At 57.1% G+C, this 23,519-nt stretch overlaps 1 protein-coding gene across 3 annotated transcripts; it reads left to right on the forward strand.

The window, feature by feature from the left end:
- The first annotated feature begins 15,674 nt into the window (after positions 1-15,674).
- On the forward strand, positions 15,675-19,677 carry RPL38 (ribosomal protein L38). 3 transcript variants are annotated; one of them, XM_006754605.1, is made up of 5 exons: positions 15,675-15,750; positions 15,953-15,986; positions 16,132-16,192; positions 18,892-19,014; positions 19,613-19,677. In XM_006754605.1, the coding sequence occupies exons 2-5, from the start codon at positions 15,984-15,986 to the stop codon at positions 19,636-19,638; spliced, it is 213 nt and encodes a 70-aa protein (XP_006754668.1). In that variant the 5' UTR covers positions 15,675-15,750; positions 15,953-15,983; the 3' UTR covers positions 19,639-19,677. The 3 variants fall into 3 exon arrangements, with proteins under 3 accessions (XP_006754668.1, XP_006754669.1, XP_015426189.1); XM_006754606.2 differs by lacking the exon at positions 15,675-15,750 and adding an exon at positions 15,751-15,798; XM_015570703.1 differs by lacking the exon at positions 15,675-15,750 and adding an exon at positions 15,829-15,846.
- Positions 19,678-23,519: the final 3,842 nt, after the last annotated feature.

Raw genomic sequence — 23,519 nt, forward strand, 5'->3', positions numbered from 1 at the left:
TAAATGGCTTTCTTCTTTATATATATATATATATTTTATTGATTTCAGGGAGGACAGGAGAGGGAGGGAGAGATAGAAATGATGAGAGAATCGTAGATCAGCTGCCTCTTGCACGCCCCCTACTGGGGATCCAGCCCAGAAACCCAGGCATGTGCCCTGACCAGGAATCAAACCGTGACCTCCTTCCTGGTTCACAGGTCGATGCTCATCTGCTGAGCCACGCCAGCCGGGCCAAAGACAAGATCTTCAAGAAGAGTTCTGTGTCGTCTAAGTCATGGGTTGACTTAGTGAGAAACTGCAAGACAGTTTGAGCTGATGAGGAACATTTTTCTCTCAAAAATAATAAAAAAGTATACTTTAAAAAAATCCAAGAAAAAGAATGTGCCAAACAACCATGATCTAAACATAAGCAAAAGTTTGAGCAAATGATGGAGAACAGAGAAGGATGATCTGTTTGATTCTGACGTACGTCTCCTTCCCATCTCTGCACGAGGCTGGTGATCGGAGACGGAGAGAGAGCCAGCATAGCCCCCTCCACGCCCCGGTTCATGAGGGGAACAGTATTTCCATCCTGATCAGAATGGCAAGGCTGTTGACTGGATTTCCACTTTGAAGATCAATCTATAGATAAGACATGGGTGACTTATGGGTGGTTAAAGAACAGAATGCAATGTTACCAACTTCGACAATGTCAAAGTAAAGATAAGGCTGGTAGAACTGGGAGGTTAAAAGGGGTGGGGAGAGGCGAGGTGAAGGGAAGCCAGGAGGTCTCGTGATGGCCTCATCTTACGGCATCAGCACCAAAGAATTACTGCCTCATAAGGGAAGAAGAACGGAGTGTTTTAAGTGCATTACTTAAAATTGCTAAGGTGACTAGTGTAAAAAAAATAAATACAATTACCCAAAATAGGATGATATGGCATCGTCATCATTCACGGTAGGGAATCAGTATGGGTCTCAAGTTAACAAATCAAGAAATGAAGATGATAACACCATTAGAGACCACCCAACACTTATGAAAACAAAAACACCGCGGTTGCCTTTGAAGGTTAGAACGACACGTAGGGATGTAGGGAGATCTTTGCAACCAGCTGACTGAAAAGGAAAGAAGTCAGATCCGTTTACAGGCAGCTCTGCACGATGCGTGGGCACCACCCGGAAAGTGACCTGTGCAGGACAACCGGTCAGCACGGTGTCCCTGAAAGAGTGGTCGAGCAGAGTCCTCCCCAGGGGCAGGAGTCCAAGCATCTCTCTGGCTCTCCACTCTGACAGCCAGAAGTAGGATCTGCGTTCCCATGTGGGCTGTGGCTGGTGGTTTTCCCGGGTGGTCAGGGATTGGGAAGACCAAGACCGGGAGATGGTGACAAGGACTTCTGGGGAAGAGAGATGGGGAGGGAGCTCTTGGAGTGAGTGCAGAGCACAAACATACGGCATGCTTTCCGAATGCCCACCAAAGGGCCGTGGCTCTGGGGGAGGTTTTCAATAATCCTCTTAGCCAGCAGACCCAGAGAGGAGGCGGGAGGGGCAGGAGAGGAAGGGGGAGGCAGCCAGGAGGAACAGAGCTCCTGGGCTGTGGCCCCTCCACGGCTTCCCTCTCACCCCCTCTCAGCGTCACCCTCCCCAGCTGGACTCGCCAGGACCTCCCCTGCCCCTCTCGCTCCTTCCCAGACGCCACAGGAGAGGCTGATCCTGGAGGAAGAGGCCGGGCCGGGAACTGGAAGTCAGAGGCCTAGGCTCCCTCAACTGATTCACTGCATATTACCCGGGGAATCCTGACCCAGGCCTTAGCCCTGTTCCCTGGCCTCATTGTTCCCGTCTCTAAAATGGGCACGGCCTGGAAACTTCTATCCCCCTAAGATGGTCCAGAACTCCCCTCTCCATCTTTCCTTCTCCAGACCCCACTTTCCATCCATTAAGAAACACCGACATCTAGTGGTTCGGTGAGGGACCTGCGGCACAGACTCACCCTCCAAGGAGAGGAATACAGAAGTATCTAGAAAGAGGGAGACCCCCCACCATCTCACACTATCCTCTGCAACTTCCCTCCCTGTCTCCCTGAAGTACCCCCAAACCCCAGCTGGTCTGGGAGTCAGGAGCCGCTGCTGAAACGGCCGTGGGTACTGGTTCTGGCGCAAGACGGCCGGGCAGCCTCCTGGGCGGCGAGGAGAGACCTTGGGGAAAACACATCAGGGATAATCCACCGAGTGAACCAGAGGAGCTGAGTACAAGCCCAGATCCCAGCAGCCACGCAGGGCGCCACCCCCACTGCCACCACGGACAGGGCCACAGACAGCCGGATGGATGGAGGCCGCCGCCTGCCAATCATTCATCTGCCAGCCGCTCGGACATGTGGGCCACCCGTGCTTACTCAGCACTCCCAGGTGCCCAGCACCATGCAGGCAGCTGACTCTGTGTGTGTGTGTGTGTGTGTGTGTGTGTGTGTGCGCACACATGTGCAGGCTGGGGGCAGGTGTGCAAAGGAAGGCGAGGATACACACAGTGTGAATCACTGGCGGACGTAAGCAGATGAACCGTACAATAATCTAAACTCATTTATTCAACACATCCCACCCCACACACCTGCTGTGCGCCAAGCCCGGAGCCGCCTCCCAAGCTGCAGGGGGCTCCCCACCCTGGCAGCTCCCCGGGCCTGCCGCCCCTCACTCCTACCCTCCAACTGACCTACTTCACACGGATGCCAAGCAACTCACTATCACCTTCCACGGCTGCATCCCCAGGCCCCAGCACACAGAAGGTGCCTAATACACGCTTACTGACACCGTTCATCCGGTCCAGGCCTCACCCAGAGCGGGACCCCTCCTCGTGGCCTCACTGACGGTCTCTCACCCCATCCTCAATGCCGCCGCTGACGGCTACTCACTACCTCATGTGCTGTTCCTTCGTCAGGGCTCCGTGACAAGTGACAGAAACGAGGGGGGGTAGCGGCCCCGTAACTGTAGAGAGAAGAGGTGCAGCTGGGAGAGGGCGGGCCTGGGCTCCAGGGGGATGGCCCGTTTCTCCCCATTTCTCTCCTTCTGTCTTTCTTGACCCTGACCACCAACCCCCCTCTCCAGGGTCCGCTGCTCTCAGAGGCTGGCCTCGCCCTGTCCTTCCATCTCCTGGCTCCCTCTGGGCAGCAGGAGGGAGGGACCTCCAGGTGTGCGCGAACCAGCTCAGGGTACCAGAGGACCCTCCCTCCCTCTCCCTCCCACTCCCTCCCACCCTCCCTCTCCCTCCCTTCCTCCTGCTCCCACAGAACACAGGCTGCTTTCCAGGCGATTTGGCGGCCTCCCTGGGAAACAAACACTTTGAAGCCTCTTCCAAGCCGAAGACACCAAGTGGCCCTGCACCCCTGGGCCACCTCCAGTCACCAGGCCCCAGGCTGCCTTGCTGGAGCAAAAGCCTGGGGCCCATCCCCCAGGCGCAAAGCCGGGGCTGAGACAGTCTCCCAAAAGCACAGTCAGGAGGCTTCTTCTGCGGCCAAGCTCCCCTCCGCCCCCCCCCCAGCCACAGCCCCGCCCCGCCCCCCCCAAGCAGGAAGAAGAGGGGTGTCTGTGTGGGGGAGCTCCTCCCAGTAACCGGGAGCTTCAAAGAGAACTGCTCCCGGGAGTCCCGAGCTGCCCTGGAGCTGGGGGCCAAGAAAACCAGCCGCCGCAGATCTGGCATGATGAGCCATGGTGGACTCGCGCGCTGGGGGGCTGGGTCTCACCGCCACTATGGAGGCACTGCCTCCGCTCTCCTGGCTTCTCTCTCTCTTTCTTTAAATATATTTTTATTGATTTCAGAGAGGAAGGAGGGAATCATTGAGATGAGAGGGAATCATTGATTGGCTGCCTCCTGCACACCCTACACTGGGGATCGAGCGCACAACCCAGGCATGTTCCCTGACCGGGAATCAAACCGTGACCTCCTGGTTCATAGGTCGATGCTCAACCACTGAGCCACACTGGCCGGGCCCCAGCTTCTCTCTTCTGTGCTTTAAGCCCAGGCTGCAGAGCCCCCTCCCCAGTGGCTGCTGGTGCATGTGGCCTGGGGCGGGGGCACAGCTCCTGGGTTCCATCACAGCCAGCGCCAGGCTCAGGGCCCTCCCCTGTCCCTGCCTCATCCCCCCGGATCCTCAGTTAAAAACATGCCAGCTCGCCTTCTCCATTAGCAGGATGGTTTCAGCAGATACCCACAGAGCAGGGACCCCAAACCTCCTCCCCCACCCCCACCCCTGTGCCCTGCAGTTTTTACTCCTCCCTCCTCCCTGCTCCAAACCCCAGACCGCAAGGGCGGGTGTGGGGCTGCTGGGCCGGCCAGAGGGACACCCCAGGCAGCCAGGGGCCCTGAGAGAGAACCCGCCCACCTGCCCCCTTAAGAACCCAAGTCCCCTCCCCACCCTCTGGCCCTGGCTTCTGGGTATGGGGCTGAATCTCATCAACAAGAAATCTGAAGCCATTAAAATATAATAAAAGAGAAATTAAACGTAATCGCTCTGTAAATTATAACTAATTGAAACATCAATTGTAATGTTTATGATCCGCATTGGAGTGAGTGATGCCTCAAGTCCCAGATGAAAGTTAAATGACGGTGCAATGTCCTGGATGGCCCTCCCCACCCCAGCCTCCACCCGCCTCACAGGGGGTCTGTGGAAAGGACACAGGAAGATGAGAAACAGGGGTGGAGCCACAGGTGGCCTCCCTCAGGTCAGCCTGCTGGGGACCTGTGCTCCGGGCACCATCTCTACGTGTGGCCTGTGTCACCCTCCTGAGCTTCCCACCAAACCCACCTGCTGGGCACATGATCTTCCCCATGACCTTCCTCGAATCTCCTCTACACAGTAGCTTTGGCTGGGTGTTGACGCCGGTTTCCAACCACCATAACCCAGGTTCTGGAGTCCCGGTGAGCACAGGGCTTGAGTGGATCCGTACATTAGAGTCAAAGACTGTCTACGGGTCCCGAGTTGTCTCTGTGCCCCAGCACCCAGCCTGGGAGCACTCCCTGCCCGCCGGTGAAATGAATGCATGGAGCGGCCTTCCCGGAAGCCAAAGGCCCGTCAGCCAGGGTCATGGGTCCCTGCCGACACCGGGAGACAGGAGCGCTGAGAAGCAAAGTCTGCAAAGCCAGGGTCCCCCATGTTCCTGGGTTAAGGAGAGGCAGGGTCTCGGGGGGTCGGGATTTGTGGCTCCCAGTTAAATGCCGGGTCGAATGGGCTTGTGAGACAAAACTGTTTTTTCGGGGAGCGGTGCGTGGCTCCCAGGTGACTGCAGCGGTAATTGCTTCACTGGGATAAGCTCCTTAACGCGCTCCTGGCCAGGAGGTGGGGAGGGCTCTGGACAGAGGGACCAGGTCAGGAGCTGCGGCCAAGGGCACCCCTCTGAGGAGGAGGAGGGAGGGAGGAGGGAGGAAGGAGGGAGAAACAGGTCAGCCCACACAGGGGCTGAGCTCTGATGAGAGTGTCCTGGGGAACTAGGGCCCCGTAGCCAGGGCGGGGGCGCATTTATCACGTGAATGCTTCCAGTTAGATTACTGGGTCATCCAGCAAACCCTAGCTAGGCAGCTGGTAGCACTGAGGCTGAGCCCTGTGTACCAGGCCCTGTGCTGAGCAAAGGCAGCCATTGTCGAATACAGATAATGCACCGACGCTGTACGCAGCAGGTCTCATTAGTACCCCTTCCAAAAAAAGTCTCCGTGGCTCCGAGGGGCCAAAGAATTCAGCTAAAAGGTACAGAAGATGGAGAGATCAATGAGACGCAGTCTCTACCCGGAGGAGGTTGCCATCCAGGGCGGGGTGGGTCAGACACCAACCAGGCGGTTTTTAAGTATGCTTTTGATTAAATTACAAAACACGCGCCTACTATGCGCTGGGCGTCAGGCTAGCACAGCACACATTCACAGAGTGGACGGTACCATGACCAGCTCCCAGGTCAAGAAATAGAAGAGCCCCCCAGGAACCCCCTTTCGCCCTTGCCTGTCACCACCCTTCCCAAAGGTGACATTGCCCGGGCCTCTGTCACCATGTTCTGCCTGAACAACTAGATTTTATCAGGGATGACAAATGCGAAGGGGGTTGTATGCAGGCAGGAGCCTGGAAGGACGTGTCCCACAGCCCAAGGCAGGAAGAAGACTCTGGGAGGAGGCCGTATCTGAACCAAATTCTGTCGGATGAGCGGGAGTGAAGGCAGAGGTGGAGGAAGGGCTGTGTGTGTAGTGCTCGGGGGGAGGTAGGGGTGGGGGGGGAATCACCCAAGTGCATGGGTTCCAAATCTCTCACCTGTGGCTATTGATCTTCTTTCTGTCCTACAGAAAGAAGTGAGTTCAAGGACTTAGGACCCGGCCTGTGTGGCTCAGTGGTTGAGCATCAACCTACGAACCAGGAAGTTACAGTTCGATTCCCAGTCAGGGCACATGTGGACTCGATCCCTAATGTGGGGCGCACAGGAGGCAGCCAATCAATGGTTCTCTCTCATCACCTCATTGGCTATAAGTTAGTCACGTGGCCACAGATAACTGCAAGGAATGCTGGCATGTGTCGTTTCTACTCTGGGAGACTCAATGTGGGGATTTCTGGGAATCTCTGTGCTAACTTCCCTGTCGTGTGTATGCAGCCTAAGGAATGGGATTGTCCTTTAGTATCAAATCCTTACCCACCCTTTCACCAGCCTGGCCATGATTCTCTGTCTGTCATTGTTTCATCAAACACCTTATTATTCAGGGATTCCTTCCCTCACTCCTCTATCGACTCATGTACTCACTGGTTCATTCATTCATTCATTCATTCATTCATTTCTCAACAAATGCTATCCCCATGCCTTGCATTCAGGGCATGGAGAAGACCGTGCAGACCCTGCATGCAAGTTGCTTACAAACTAGTAGGGAAAACAGCCAAGGAAACCTAGCATTTTAGTGCCCTGGCGTAGGTGCTCTGAGAATGTGCAAAGGCTGCCCCCCAGACACGGTGGGCCCTAACCCATCTGGGGCTGCATGCAAGGTTCCCAGGGGAGGTGACGTCCCATCTGAGTCTTGGAAAAACGAACTTTACAGGGACAAAGGGCACAGGGAGGACTTTCCAGGCTGTGGGACTGTAGAGCAAGGCCATCCCCTGTCCGTGGTGCTGACCCACAGGCCCAGGCAGGAGTCCCATGGGGGTGGGGGGTGAGGTCAAGCCAGGCCCTGACCCCACCTCTCACCCACTCGGGGCTGGCACTCGGGTGGGCAGGTGGGCTGGCATGGTGTGGCATTTAGCCACACACTTCATTTTCGTAACGACCTTCCCATCTCCCCTCAGTCTTGCTTGTCAGTCTATGACCATTAAATTCCTCATTAGCAAATGAGATTTGGATGGGTTCATTAAGATGAGGGATGGCCCCAAGATGCAGCTGGCCGGGGGTGAGTTAGAACTCCTTTTCTCCTTCTTAATTAGAAAATAATGCTGCTCCCATTCTGTGCACCCCTCTCCAGGTCTAATATGAGGCTCCCATAGACCCCGGGGAGTTATTCAGAGGGACCAGTGTAAGGGGAGGCCAGACCATAGTAGACAACAAATAGGATACAGCTGCTGGTTCACACACACCCTCCGAAGTCACCCTATCGGGGCCGAGGCGCCCGCCACTTCACACTGAAGCTCAAACTCTGAATGTGACATTCAAAAGCCTGCCCGGCCAGGTCCCGGCCCTTGTCCAGCCCCCTCCCCACATGGGCCCTGCATGGAGGCAGCGGCAGGCGGCCTGGTGTGTGGCCTGCTGGAACTGGCTCTCGTGCCAGCTCGCGAGAGCTGCTTGTTGCATAGTCAGAAGCCGGCACCACACGGGCGGCTTGAACTTGGCCATGGTGGGGGTATTTACACCACAGGAATTGGCAAACGCTCCAAAGTAAGAATTTTTTTTTTCTCCTAAGGAAGCCAAATGTTAGACATTTGCCAGCACAGCCCTGTCTGAAGGTCCCTGACAATGTCACGCACTTGGGTAGCTCCCCTCTTTGAATGTGCTGTTCTCTCTGTCAGGGTCTCCTCCTGTCCCCTGAAGAGCCTCCTCTGTCTCTGTCCTCTGCCTGGTGGAATCCCGGTCATTTGTTGAGGCCCCGGGAAGGAGTCCAGTCCCCTCTCCTGTGTCCTGCCCTGTGGGAATCATATGCCCCAGTCAGACTTCCACCTTAGGGATCATGTAGCTTCTAAAAATGGAAACCCGTTCCAACCATCTGCAGGGAAAGGCAGAAACAGGGGGGACAGAGCACCTCACAAAACCCGGGGACGGAGGGGCAGCTGCTGTCACCGGCACCGGGGAGTTGACCCACAGCTGCTCTTCTTCAGAGCCACCTCGGCTCTGACCTCTGACCTCTGCTTGCACACACCCATGTGGCCTCCCTCGGGGAGGTGCCCTTGGCCCCCAGTTTGCATGAAATCCCGGCCCCGTTAGCCAATTAGCCGCAGACCAGGGTTGTTCCAGGTTAGTCCATCCTCTGAGGACACGGGGTGTGGTCACAGGTCATGGAAGGGGCGGGGGGAGGGGGCACAGCCACTGCCTCCTCCTCCGCAGTTGCCATGGGGCTGACTCTGGAGAGAGAGGTGGGGAGAGCTGGCCCAACTCCCGGGCTGGAGGGCAAGCTCACGAGGACCCCCAGTCCTAGCACAGAGGAGAGGAGACGCTTAGGAAGTATTTGTAGATGAAATGAATCCCCTCACAGGCTGGGTCTGTCTCTCAGCAGCCTGTGACTCAGCCGGTCCCTGAAGAGGGAGGCCACAGGCTTTGAGGGAGTCAGTGCCTAAGTGGTGAGGCATCCTTTTCCTCCAGTTACTCGCTGTGTGACCTCGGGCAAGTAGATTAACCTCTCTGTGCTTGGGGGGGCCTCCTCAGTAAAATGGGGATTGTGATCTCACCTACTCTAGAGCTGTGGTGAGGAGGACAGGAGACCATCTTCCTGGAGCAGCTGGGGTGGCCCCTGACACAGAGCAGGCAGTGGACACAGGCATAGCGCTTGTCCCCGCTCTATCCTGAAGCCACAGAGCAGGGTCCCTCTGCTAGGCGGCTTCCTCTCCAGGTCGGATGCTCTTCCAATCCCACCGGCGCCTGCTCTGAGGGTTAAATCCCAGGGTAGGGCCTGCTGATCATGGCGGCAGCCCCTCCTCCCCGCCCTCGTCCCCGGGGACATCTGAGCTGAAGACTTCATCTGCTGTAATTAACAGGCCAACTGCATCAGTCTTGCTCCATTAACCGCAGAGCAGCCCGTCAGGCAGGGGGTGAGAGGGAAATGATGATCGGGAAGGTGAGGAGGGGGTGGACAGGAGCCAGGCGTGACCCGGCCGGAGCCCAGCCTGCCCGCCACCTCCCTCCCACCTTCTTTCGCTTCCGGTCCCTGTGACCCTACCAAGGACCACAGAGGCCACGGGCCACATCTCAGCGGAGAAGGGAACAGCCCATGTCACCGGCCAGGTGCTCCTGACAGCAGTGGGTGGAGGGGAGCCTTCCCTGGCAGAGCAGACTGTGGGGAGCAGCCAGACACCCCCTCCCCAGGAAGAGCCCCATCCCTCCATCTCCAAAGACAGTGCGATGTCCAGACAGGGAGCAGCGCGGCTGCCCATGAGCCTTTGCGGGGAGGCTGTGGCACAGGTGTCTCAGCACTGGGACCCCTGCTGTTGGCACATCCTTACTGACAAGCAGGCAGCAAGCAGCCACCTCCCTGTGTCTCCCCCTCATCCCGTCCCCCCGAGATGAGTCTAGATTTGCACAAACTGTTTCCCTCCGCTCGCACTAAGCAAGGAAACAGGAAGGACATGGGAACCGGGGCTGTCGGCCTCCGGGACTGCACGCCCCCTGCCTCCACCGGGGACCCTCTCCTTCTCCCTCCCTGAGCACGCATGTGCCCAGAGCAGGTCCGCGCATGCACGCGGGGCTCCCACGCTGGCACCCACGGCACCTGCTTCCGGCTGCACAGCAGTCGCCAGCCAGCTTCTCTTTAATCTCCTCACCTCGGGAGCCGCTGCGGCATCGAGAATTGCTTTTGGAAGCGAGGTCACCGATTTAATTGGCAGAACTTGTCCTGGGCGATGCCGCAGAATGAAGCCACCCGGCCTACCTGTGTCTCTGGCTGTACGTGCCCCAGGCTCACCTGTGCGCAGGCTCACCAGGCGCAGGATTCGCGCGGCCGGAGACCGTCCTCCCCCACGAACGGCACGTGAGCCTGAAGACAGTGCCTGGGTTTGGGGGATCAGGGAGTGTGGGGTCGCTTGGGGGAAGGACAGGACAGAAGAGAGCCTGCTGGGCCCTAGGGGACGTCTCTGCCTTAGAATCACTAAGGAGACAGTGACCCAGTGACCTGGCCACCCGAGGTCACAAGGCCACCCAAGGTCACAAGGCCACCCAAGGTCACAAGACCACCCCACAGTGGAGGTGGCTGGTCCAAGTGGAGGAGTGGGTGGATGGAGTATCTTCCACTGTCTCTGGGTCTGCACCGCCACCCTGCTCCGTGCCCCAGGGGCGGGGGGCCACCCTGAACCTGTTGGGTTCAGCCAGAGGGAAGCCCAACAGGAGATAGATCAGAGGGAGGGAGGGAAGGAGGGAGGGAGACAGTGAGCTGAGATACTGGGTCCTAGCTCTCGCCCTGAGTGGTGGCCACAGTCTGAGCTGGACCTTTGGCTGAAGGTCTCGGGGCTGTGTGACCGCCGGCAGGTAGGTCCCCCTCTCTGTGGAGGTCCGGAGGCCCGCCCTCCACACAGCCTGGCTGCCCCAGGTCAGGCCCAGTGGCTGGTCTCCCTCCTGCCTCCACGCACCTGGCTGCACCTTCACAACCATCTCTTTATTCACTTGTCTTCCATCACTCGTCTTGCTTTGTCTGCTCCATGGGAGGGAGTAGTTAAAAGGGAGCCAAGTGCCGCTCCCCCCTCGCCCCCCGAAGGCCCCCCACCCATGTATCGCAGGCTCTGAGGCTGTCATTCATTTCATCTCGCTCCCCCACCCACACCCGTCCAGCCCCACCCTCACCCCGACTGGGCATTAACACTGTGAATACAAGAGGCCTGCCCACTCTCTCCCCTCCCTCCCCACTCCTGCCCGGCAGGGGGCGCCAGGCCCCCCGGAACACCCCTGCCCATAGGGGTCTCCTGTCACTCAGCCAGGGTGCTCTCTGAGCCTCGTGATGTATGGGCTTTAATTTTCCTGGAGCCTCCGCCGTGTCCCTTCCTTTCCCCTGGCCTGTCAGGGTGTTTATCTCCCGCCCCTCCGCCGCCCCTCCTCTGGTTTTTAATTTGAAGCCTCCTCCTGGCGCATCCTGAGCAGGCCGTCTGCGGCGGGAATGCATGAAGCCGCTGACAGCTCTATTGATTTCCTCTCCGCCGCCGCATATGCAAGATCTGTACAAGCTGATAGGCTGGCCTGTCCCCGACTTGGAGGGACCGTGCCCTTTCCCTTTCCCACGCGGATGTCCCCTCACCCCGGCACGCGCCGATGCAGAGGAGGGGCTTGTGTTTCTCGCCCAGCCTGGCTTCCCCGCTGCCTGCCCCATGTCCTGTCCTGTGGACACCATCTCAGCAGCAGCCGCTCAGGCATCAAGCAGCAGCTGATGGGGGGAGAGGGGCCGTGGAGCGAGGCAGGGGGTTTGAGGAGGTGTCACCTGTCAAAACTGACTGTGCCCTGCCCCCCCGCCCCCCCCCAGAAGACCAGGCAGGCTCTCTGAGGGGTCTCCTCTCTCGGCCTGTGTCCCCGAGCTCTGGGGGAGGTATGTGGGCGACTCCAGCCTGCCTCCTTTCTCCAGGTGGAAGTTCTCCAAGTCCATCGGCAGCTCTCGCCTTGGACTCACGTTCAATGAGCAGCCGCAGAGCCGGCTGCTGGCTAAGCACTTTCCGTGCCTCGTGTCTCCTGGCTTCTCAGAAGCAGGGCAGCCGCAGACGGTGGTGCAGCTGCCCACAGGTGGCACGGAAGGTTGGGAAGGAGGGATGCGTACCTCTCCTCAACAGGGACCGAGGCTCGGAGATGCCCGGGGGCTCTGTCAGGGTCTCCCAGGCAGACACAGGGTTTGACCCCAAGACGGACTGGCTCCAGGAACCGTTTTCTTCCCATCTTCTCATAATGCCTCCTCCAGGAAGACCTCCAGGATTGGTGCCATCCAGTCTGATTGCTGCTTTATGAATGCCCCCCACCCTCCCCGGAACACACAGGCGGTGAGGGTTGGCACAGTCAGGCAGGCTGCTGTGCGTGTGTTGGGTGGACTCTCCCCCGTGTGGACCGGCACCACCGTTACTCGCTCTCCCTGGGCCCACCCCATCCCCAGCCCGATCGGTCCCCCAAGGCTCCCACCTGGTCCCACAGTGAGAAGCTTTTGGGTTCCCCCAAAAAACGCCAGCCCCCAGGCCCGCCCCTGCCTTCTTCCCTCCCTCCCGCCCTTTCCCAGGGAGCCGAGCTCGGCGAGGACGCCAGACTCTCCCTGCCGGAACCTTCCCGCTTTAATAAACAACTCCCTTCCGAGATGATGAAAGGCCAGCCCCTGCCGCCGCCAGATGCATGGGCCCCTCGGGGGCCGCTTGGAGATTAAATGAGATGGTAGATATGAAAGCAGCTGTCAGGTGTGAAATGCTATACAAACATGACTCCTCATTTATAGCAGCCGTCACAGCCTGGATTTTAGGATTCAAGGCAGACAGGGCCGCTTGCTCTCCATTTCCTGTCACGGCCTCGGCGCCCCGTGTGGCCACGTTGGGACGCCACACCCAGGGCAGGGGGTGACCTCCAGGCCTGGAGGGAGCCCGGATGGCACTGGCTGGCTTTTTAAATGATCCCGTTGAGGCTTCACAGCAGCCCTGCAGGGGGGAGAGGAGGCAGCAGACCCCCCTCCCCCCACACACACACCTCGCTTCAGGAGCCAGCAAGCAACGGAGGCGAGACTGGACCGGGCCAGGGGCTACTGTGCGGGAGCCCAGCCGGGAGCCAGCCCAGGGCGCCCAGGCAGGCCCACCAGAGCAGCGGAAAGTGGGGGCGGCCGATTAGGGTGCCCCTCCTCTAGTCCTTCCCCCCTCCCTCCACCCTGGCTCTAGAACCCCGGGCCTCCATGCCCTGCAGGGTGCGCCCTGGGCCCCTGTAGGCTTTTCCACGTGTCTCCACCAGGGTGCTTCAGTCAAACCTGGCGTCCTGGCTGCTCTCACAGGGGTCAGGGCTGGGGCCCCTTGGTTACCCGCTGTCAGGGCCACACCGTGACCTCTGGGCTCACCCTCCCCTGAAGCATGGGAGGCGCCCCCTCCAGGCTCCGGCTTCGCCTTTCAGTAGCTGCCGTTTTATTGCGCCATTCGTCCCCCCTGGAGAAACACTTTGGTACTTGAACAAATTTGCCTCTGTGTGTTGTTACTACTCATCTATGTTCGCTTATTATACAACGCAAGAGGGCGAACATCTGTCTCTCTGGGATCTCTGCCAAAAGGGAGGCACGGCCCTCCCACTGTCCCTGTCCCCATCCCGTAGGCCCTGCAGTGGGCAGAAGCACCAGGCATTCACTCAACAAATATTTGTGTGGACCTACTATGTGCCGGGCACGGCATGGTCCAATTTAACCCTCCATTCCTCCCTCCCTCCCCATCTTTCCATCTCTTCATTCCTCCATCCCTACACCTGTCGACCCACCCTGCATAGAGGGAGTGAGCTCTGAAGCTGCATCCCGCTTGAGAATCCTACAGTGTCCGCATTGAGCACCCACTGCATACACAGACGCGGACTGCATTTCAGGAGCCGTCCACAGAACGTGGGACCCCTTTCTCGCCTTCAAAGACAGTCAGTACAAATGGATGAAAGGTTGAGGGCTGGGGCACAATCAGCGAGAGGTGGGTGTGAGCACCGACTGCATGGCTGACCAGTGTCCGGAGTCGGAGCCGAAGGGTCGTGCCTGAAGGGGAGGTGGGAGCTGAGCCCTGGAGGAGCAGGGCTTGTTATCGGAGGGACAGCGCAGGCTCAGCCTGGGGTCAGTGCCTAGCGCGTTCAGAGGCCAGCAGTTTGGGCCCGGAGGGCGGTCACCTGTGGTGGAGCAGGTGGCATAGAAAAGACCAGAAAGGCATCAGGCCCAGGTGGAGAGGGCCGGCCGGCCAGGCGGAGGGTCTGGGAACGTCCCTCTCCGCTCGGAATGGAGGCACCCATCCCTCTCAGGCTGGGCCCCAACCTTCAGATGGTCTAAAGCAGTGGTTCTCAACCTTCCTGATGCCGCGGCCCTTTAATGCAGTTCCTCATGTTGTGGTGACCCCCAACCATAAAATTATTTTCGTTGCTACTTCATCACTGTAATTTTGCTACTGTTATGAATCGTCATGTAAACATCTGTTATGCAGGATGTATTTTCATTGTTACAAATCGAACATAATTAAAGCATAGTGATTCATCACAAAAACAATATGTAATTATAGATGTGTTTTCCGATGGTCTTAGGCGACCCCTGTGAAAGGGTCGTTCCATCCCCAAAGGGGTCGCGACCCACAGGTTGAGAACCGCTGCTCTAAAACGTCACCCCTCCCAGTGGACTGTTCCCACTGCTGACACCCAGGGGCATCCGCGGTTACAGAAACAGGGTTTGGCTTCTGCTAAAAGGCGCTCTAGTACAATCAGAGGAATTTGGGGGTGTCCCTGTTGGTGTACTCTTCCCTGTAGCCCAGCCCCCCGGAACTGTGCTCAGCCTGGGCTCCTGTGACCGAGAGAGATGGGCGAGTTCAAAGTGAAGTTCATGGTGAAGTGCTCTCTCTTCAAGTGTAATAAACACACAGGGCAATTACATTCTGTTGTGCAGTTATTACATTTTTGAGAAACAAATATAATAAAACATAGACATTGGTAGAGAGGTTAAAAATGAAATAAAGGCGGAGGATAAAAATGAAATCGATAGCCACGGGTTTCCCAGAGCCCGCCCCGCCTGCAGGGAGGTTACCTAAGAGTTGAGAGTCATTATGTGCCACGAAAATAACATCGGTGTGGGCCGAGGCGGCCAAGAAAGCGCTGCCCTCCCCACCGCCAGCCGGTTTTAGGTGCAGCCTGGGCTCCGGGATCTGAGCAGCGTGGGTTCAAGCCCTGACTTCTCTCCCGGCTCCGACAACCCTTCACAGCTGTCCCCATGGGTAAGGACAAAACCTTGGCTATTGGAATTATTTCCAGAAAGAAATGTGAGGCATGCCTAGAAAGAGGTTCTAAAATATACATAAAAAGGTCCCGCTCCGCTGGTATGGCTCAGTGGTTGAGCATCGACCCAGGAACCAAGAGGTCACGGTTCGATTCCTGGTCAGGGCACAGGTCTGGGTTGCGGGCACCCCTACTGGGATCCCCATTAGAGGTGCATGAAGGAGGCAGCCAATCGAGGATGTTTCTCTCGCATCTGTATTTCTATCGCTCTATCTCTCTCCCTTCCTCTCTCTAAAAATCAATAAAAAACACATTTAAAAAAAAAGAAGGTTCCTTCATTCAAATGAGACAAATCCCCATGCAGATGCCCAATGCACAGGTCTAGTGACAGTGGGAGATATAAGATTTAGGTCTTCAAACTGGATCTAAAATAAAATCTAGCAAAGCCAAGGGTCTGGGGGTAGAAAAGGGAAGGGATTGGAGGAGGGAGGCGGCCGGGTCCAAGCGTGGAGCTGCACTATTAATCTAGGCCTACAGGGGGCAGAGGTGCTGCAATGGGAAGGGCGAACGCCTACATAGTGGTAATTCTTGACCCTCCGCAGACACCGTACCCAATTTCCTCCGGGGGAGGGATTAATTGCCCGGAAACGGAAGTTACGCTCTTTTTCGCCCTCTTCGCCTCTGGCTGCTTGTTGTAAGTACCTCTTGGGCGGCACACAGAGAGTAGTGGGGATAATCCGAGGTAATCCACGGCCGAGTGAAGTTCTCGGACCCCCGGCCTGGTTCAAGGGTTGCGAGGAAAGAGGATGGGGTGCCCTGGGGCCAGCATTTCAGGGGGTCGGGGAGGGAAAGCGGGGGTCCCTGTTGGTCCCCGCTAATGTCTGTCCTCCCCGCAGGCGCCGGCCGCACGCTCCGCGCCTCGCAGCCATGGTGAGTACGGCCCCTGCCTGAGACTTTCCCGGGGAGGCGGGGGCCCCCGGGGCGAGGGTCTCCGGTGGCCCGAGCGGGGCCGGGGACGCGACTGTCGCCAGGATGTCTGGCCTGCAGCTCATTCCCCGTTTTCTCTGTGTCGCAGCCTCGCAAGATTGAGGAGATCAAGGACTTCCTGCTCACAGCCCGGCGGAAGGACGCCAAATGTGAGTGGTCGCTCGGGGTGCGGTGAGCGGGAGGGAAGGGTCGCGTTGGCGTGGAGCGCCCCGCACCCCGGGCTGCCCCGGGAGCGTCTTCCCCAATGCCAGGCGGGAGGCCTTTTAATGGTGGACATTTTAAAAAGTCGCTCCCTCGTGGCTTGGGTTTGGGGCTCTGAACGGAAGTTTTACTGGGTGAACGGCTGCCGGTGCGTGTCCCACAAAGCCGGGATTCGTGTTTGCGGGTTCGGTTCTGGGCTGAGTGCAGGCCCTGCTCGCGGCGAACTTCATTTACTAAGAAGTTTCACCCCTACGGGTCTTCGTGTCTCGGGGTGTACGAGGGGAAAGGGGGCGATGCATCAGAAACGTCAGGGCGGGCCTCTGCTTGCTGTGCGCCGGCCCCTGGCGCCCGGGTGGGTATCCTCATTCCCGCACCGGACACGGGCCCTGCCCTTCCCCCTTCCTCGTAGTTGAAGGAGGTCCGGGGGCTTGTGCTCAGTGCAAGATGGACCGTCGATTCGTGCGCTGTGTTAGCCCAGAGTCGTCTTTTTTCTGCTCCATAAAAGCTTCCTCTCCCCCTGAGGGTTCTCGCGGAGGGCAAGTCAGATCTTTTGTGGACGTGGGGCCGGGACGGGCTGGGAGCCGGTCCTCGCTACGCTCCTTGTCCCCACGGGAGGAAGTGGTGTCGGAGAGCCTTTCAGTGGGTTCTCAGGGGACAGCGAGGGCCCTGTTTGTGCCCCTGGGACCTGCCGCAGGCTGCGCCTTGGACCCTCCGGTAACTGGAATGAGATGGCGGTCACATGATCAGCGGCTGGTGGGAATGCCCGCCCTGCCCCACGGGTGTGGGGACCGCAGGTGCCAGGGTGGCCGCGTTGGTGTGCTGTCCTGCGATGAAGAGGGGGTGATCATGTCAGTTTTAGTTCAGACCAGGGAATTTGGGGTCACTGCCTGGATCAGTCCCAGCTCTAGCGATAGCGGTCGCGAAGGTAAGCATGACACCATTTCCTTGTGTTGAGGGGTGACTGTGTATGAAGATCCATTAGAGACCTTAATGCATTGGAGAAATGACACTAGAGCCATTGATTCGTTTGCATTTTAATTCTGTTTGGGGGCCTGATTCTAGACGGTTTGTCCTGTGAAGGCAGGTCATCGCCCCCTGGACAGAATAGGGCTTTTTAAAAAAAAAAAAAAATTTTTATTATTTTCAGAGAGGAAAGGAGAGGGAGAGAAGGATAGAAACATCAATGATGAGAGAGAATCATTGATAGGCTGCCTCCTGCATACCTCACACTGAAGATTGAGTCCACAACCCGGGGATGTACCCTGACTGGGAATCGAACCATGACCTCCTGGTTCATAGGTCGAAGAATAGGGCATTTTTTCAATTCTAAAACGTACATGATATAAATTTACCATGTTTAAGTGTACGCTTCGCTGCTCTGAAGTACATCCCCATTGCATCGCCAAAACTCTTGATCTTGCAAACTGAAACTGTACCACTAAATCAGTTTGACTGACCTAGGGACCTCTTCAATGAGATCAGACGGTGTTCTTCGTGACTGGCTTTCTCATGTAGCATAATGTCCTGGAGGCTGAGTCACCCCTGGTGTGGATAGACCATTCCTCCATTCATCCTGCTGCAACATGGAGGGCTTTCCACCCTTCGGCAGTTTGGAATAATGCTGCTGTGAACATTGGCGTGCAGGAACCTCTTGTCCCTCAGTGCTTGGGGTATGCACCTGTAGCTGGAATTAATGCATCGTGTGACGATGTAGAATTCACGTCTTTTAAGAGACCCTACACCTCACAAGTGCTACAGGTGTACAGCAGGTGCTAGGGCTGATGCAGCCACTTGAGCGAAGGCGGCCAGTGTGTGTGCCTGCTGAGCCACCGGGCCTCAGCTTCCTGCTCGGTGCCCTGTCCTGTAGCAGCTGTTGGCAGAAACGGGGTTGTGGGTACAAGCTGACCTGTGCTGCTGCTGTGACATGCTGAGTGCGTGTGTCTGGTCAGGTGCTTGGGCTGAGGCACAGGAGCCCTGTTCCGCCCTTACCCCGGCCTCTGGATTGGCCTTCATGTTAACAGATCCTGCGGGTGAGCACCTGGGCTGTCTTTAAAGCAGTTGGGATGCGGGGTGTGATGTCCCTGAAATGACTGGCCCTCGGGGAAGCAGTTGTCTTCCAGAAGCCTGACCAGACTCCCCAGATCTCACACCCTGCACTAGGGGTTGGGCTGCAGTTGGGGCTCCTCGCCGCCTGAGTGCGGGTCCTGAAATAGAATTCGGAGGCAGTGACTGGGCTCTGTCAGTTTTAGGAAAAGTGTGAGCGCACACTCACTGCTCTTTCCCATCGCCCCCGAGTGGAGCGGCGAGTTCTGGTCCCGGCAGATAGCCCATCTCCTTGCTTTATAAACTCTTCCTTCCCTTCAGAAAATAAGACGGGGACAGTGTTCCCGGATGTGTTGAGCGTACAGATACATGGACAAGCCGTGAAGGTCAAGCCCCAGGTGCTTGAGTCTTAATAAACGGGAAAGGCGGTTTCTGGCGGTTTTTGAAGATGGGGTCATAGAGGGCAGCTTGTTTTCTGTTTCGATGGGACAAGCACACCTGTGGCCGTGGTTGCGGTCACAGGTGCCACTTTCTGCATTTGTATAAAGCAGGTGAACCATTTAATCTGGTGCAATTAAATTACTGATTTTGGTCTGTTTGGTAGCTGTCAAGATCAAGAAAAATAAGGATAATGTGAAGTTCAAAGTCCGGTGCAGCAGATACCTGTATACCTTGGTCATCACGGACAAGGAGAAGGCCGAGAAGCTGAAGCAGTCCCTGCCCCCGGGTGAGTGAGCGGATTTCTGGGCAGGCGCGCAGGCTGGGCCGTGCACGTATCGCCGTCCTGTTCGCGAGTTGTGCCCAAGGAGAGGCAGGTCCGTTTTGTGGTCTAAGCATCTGCTCTTGCCCCTGTCGTGCAAGCGTGGTGATCGCGGACATGGCTCAGGCCGAGGCGGATTTGTTTCCCTCGTTCCTGCTTTTCTCGTGCAGAATAGTAACCGCTCACACTTACTCTGCCTCAGTTCACCCCACCAGGCAGACACTGGTTGTGAGGAAACTGATTAAGTACCGTAGGCCGTGAGCATGTGTTAAACATAGGTCCGTCCTGGGGTGGAGGAAGCTGCCCGGGGAGCACCGAGCAGCTCTAGAGGCTGCCTGTCCACCCTGAAAGTTAGCCGGTACTGAGCTCGGCCGTGTGGGAGCACGCCGGGCCCCTTTATAAAGGCTGACAGGCTTTTTTTAAATCAAACACTAAATATTTTATGCAAAACCTCCCTGGTGGGCTTAATGTCTGAGCTTTGTGAGCCTTCTTGGCTTAAGAATAAACCCAGACAAGCAGCGTGACTCTGTCTTCTGATGCCTCGCGTTTGCCTCTCTCGCTCTAGGTTTGGCAGTGAAGGAGCTGAAGTGAACCCGACATGCTGATCTGTATTAAAACGTTAAAAATCTTCTCGTGTGTCTTGTCTTTGAAGGCCGGAAGGGAAATGTCACGGGTTGCTAGACTCCCGTGGGGCTGGGCTGGGGGTCCTGGTGGCAGCCTCGTTGCGTCCCTAATCTTGGGCTCTGGTCCCAATGGACAGAGAAAGCTGTTTTGTTTGAGCCTAAGTTTGAACATCAGTAGATGACATAGGCAGAAGAGCCGGATGTTTGTGGAAATGAGCCAGCATCACTCAAGATTTAAAGTCACTTAGATAAAAGGAGCTCCCTGCTAATGAAAAGGCTGGTGGAGAGGAGGAGTTGATTAGCCTTGGAAATGGCTGCAAGCAAAGACAATTGTATGGCAATTGTCCTTGGAATGTAGCCCCACTTTCATGACTATGTCCTCCGCCAGCCACAGCCCCTGTGGCAGGAGGGGAGTGTAATACTGAGAAACTGGGAACCTCAGGAGCAGGACGCTGCAGGAAGTGAACGCAGGTGCGAGGGCAATTTGGAGCCGGGCTCAGGGAACCTTAAAGCTGAGGACTTGAGTGTGTGTGAGCCCAGCAGAGGAGCCGGGCCTCCAGGCGTGGGGCAGAGATGGAGTTCACGGGGCTGGTGGGTGTGTGGATGGGCCAAATCCCAGCATGAACAGCTGTTTAGGTCCAGCCAGGCCTGACTCTGATTAAATCCTGGTTCTGCCCTTTGCCCACCTGCTTGTCAGCTCTGAGCGCCCTGAAGAGCGTGCTCACAGTTTGGAGCGAGGCTGCTCCCCCGTGAGGTGACAGGCCAGCACAGGCTGGGGCTCCTAGACCCTTGGCAGGGACGTGTCCCAATATTGCCTCGCTTTCCAAATTGTATGGCACATGCCCATACTAGAACTTAGTGTTTTGTTGTAAGGGTTAAATTAGGTGCTGGTGAGGATTTAGAAGCGCTCTTGGAAATTTGGGAGATGGAGGTGGTGGTCGTGTCAGCATTGACCACAAGGTGGAGACATACTCCAACAGATAAACCCTTGACCAGGCCAGTCTGGAAATGGTTTGCAAGTAGCTAAGAGCCTGAGGCTTGATTTTTCCGTAAGTTTTCCGGGTGTTTGGGTCCTGAGGAACATGGCTTCTGTTCCTTCCAAGTGCTCAGTGACCAGTAGCCCCAGGCCACTTTCAGTGGCTTCAGTCCTCCCCATCCTTTTAACATCCCTGCCCAGGAGGGAGGGTGTGCCGCTCTGGCTCCCTGTGTCCGGCACATTGTCCAGAGACTAGCCCTGGCTCCTAGGAGACTAGCCCTCCGTGCCCACACACGGCAGCCTTTAGTGCTCAGCTCTCAGCTCTGGCTTGTGCCTTGCAGTCACGGGGCCCAGCTGATCCCACAGATGAAGCTGGTTTGAGGCACAGGCATGGGTTAGGCCTTCAGGGGCTGGTGCCAGCCACCGCCCTGCTGGCGTCAGCTCTCCACTTGGGAGGGCTTGTCCTGGCTGTGCCCGGCAGGCCTCACTTCATCTCCCCAGGAGGCCTGTGTGCTCAGCTTCTGCTTCATTGGCTCACCTTTCCGAGCCGCTGGCCTCCAGGGATGCAGCCAGAACACTCCAGCTGGGCGCAGACTGGCCAAGCAGGTTTGGGTATCCCACTGTGCCCATCACTGCTGCTGGCCCCGAGGGAGCTTTTGCAGTTGCTGTCCTCAGTGGGTGAGCAGGCCTTCCCCTTCCCCTACCCACTCTCGGGCCCAATCCCAGCTCTGGAAAGGCTGCCGTACACCCGTTCAAGGTCAATCCTAAAGGCAAGACACCCTGCCACTCCCCAGGAGACAGCCCCGTTCCCTCCTGACTTGCAGGCCCTTTGGGAGGCTGCAGCTGTCCCCTCCGTGCTGTTGACACGGAGGAAGGGGAGCCAGCCTGTGAGAGATGCCCCCTGAGGCCGCCACAACTGCTCCAAGCCCATCCTCTGCAGCCTGCAGTGGCCGCTTCAAAGACCAAAACCCTTACCATGTGTGTGTGCTCTGCCTCCTGCCTACCTCTATGTAAAAGTACAGGTCCTGGCCCGGTAGCTCCGTTGGTTAGAGTGTTGTCCCGACATGCCAGGGTTGCAGGTTCAATCTCTGGTCAGGGCACATATAAGAAGCAACCAATGAAGGTAGAACAACAAATTGATGTTTCTCTCCCTCTCTCTAAAATCAATAAATAAAAAATAAGTGAAAATATATATAGGTCTTCATTCTTACGAAGGCATTTATTTTAAAGTAAGGCTTATTGGGTGTAACTTACAGTGACTCACCCTTTTTGGTGTGCAGTTCGGTGGATGTTGACATTTAAAGTGTTACTGCCACTGCAATCAAGTGTTTCTGTCACCCCTAAGGGCCCTCTTGCACCCCCGCCGCTGACCTGTTCTCTGCAGTTTTCCAGTCTTTCCTCCCTGTCACTCCCCTGACTCGGTTTGCACTTGCCCAGCGTGGTCCCTGACCTCATATCATAGTCACTGCCCCTCTGCTCTGAATCCTCCCTGAGTTGCCTCCTCTCCGTCATCCTTCAGCTCTCACCTCATCTCATTCTCCAGGAAACATCCTGGACCACCCTCCCTCCCCCCAGACTCCATCCCCCTCTTACAACAGAGCCCACGTGGATCAAAGGCTGCCCACTCACCTATTAGATTCAGACCCTGTGCAAACAGGAACCTGTGTTTTATTCATCACTGTGTCCCCTGGAACAGAGGGTGCTCCATCCACATTTCTTGAATGAAAGAAAACCCCTGTGAGAGAAGCTTGGTCTCCAACCTTCTGTGCCCCAGCTCTGGGCATGCGCAGATGAGATGGACCAGCCATGTTCCTGGAAAACCGACACAGACAACCAGGAGAGGCCAGGACACAGGACTCCTTCCCGTGGCCTCTGTGGGGCCGCTGTGGACTGTCCACGGGTGTTTGCAGACCCCCATCCACCTAGTTCCTGGAGCCAGGAACCTGGGAGTTTGCCCCAGTCGCTACTGCCTGTAGGCAGGCTGCCAGGGCCCAAGCCCCATCCCTTCCGGACCCCTTCCACTCCCATCTCCCCAACCCCAGGCTGCCCTCCACCTGCCGGCCCAGCGTCCTCCGGTCACGCCACGCTGTTTTCAGGTGCAGAACCGAGGCCCTCTGCTGCCTGGGGCCTCTGTTGACCCTCAACTCCAGGGAAGCGACTCCGAGGCTATCAGGTCTGCGGCTGCCTCCACGGTCCTGACCCTGCTCCGCCTTTGCTTTTCTCCAAAGCACCCCTAACGTCGCTGCGTGCGTCTTTGCGCGTGGATTGTTGCCATCCGCCCACTGAGATGCAGACCCTCCGAGGGGGGTTTCTGTCAGCTTCTGTTCAGGACCGAACAGTGCCGGCACACAGTAGGTGCTCAGTAAACGTGTGCTGCTGGTGGCTTCCCCTCCCCTCCTCTCCTCTCCTCTCCACTCCCCTGAGGAAGGCCCTCCCTCCAGGAGGCCCTCCCAGTCCCGCCTGCTGGGAAGAATCACGTGGCATTCCTCAGTCCCTAGTGCACCCCAGGGGACAACTACTAAGTGTTGCCCCCTTCTGTCCCCAATCTGTCAGTTCACCACCCCCAAAAGCCCTAAAACGGCCGGCCTCGCCTCCAGTGCCACGACCGCTAGCTGCACCCATTGACACCTTATAGTAGGGTATAAGGCTTCTACCCTAGATTGGACAGTAAGTAATGAGAAGCGGGGACTTAGGGAGTAACTAGGAAGAAACAGACTTAGGAGCGTTTGGGGGCTGTTTTCACTCCTTCCACCTTTTTCCGCCTCGGCCAGGACAGATCCCAGATCACAAAAGAGTTCTTGGGCGGGACGCCCTGCAGGAAAGCGGACGCACAGAGGGCGGGGCCAGGACTGGGGCGGGGCCGGGATCGGGGC

Source organism: Myotis davidii, unplaced genomic scaffold (assembly GCF_000327345.1).
Source record: "Myotis davidii unplaced genomic scaffold, ASM32734v1 scaffold172, whole genome shotgun sequence".
Lineage (NCBI taxonomy): Eukaryota > Metazoa > Chordata > Mammalia > Chiroptera > Vespertilionidae > Myotis > Myotis davidii.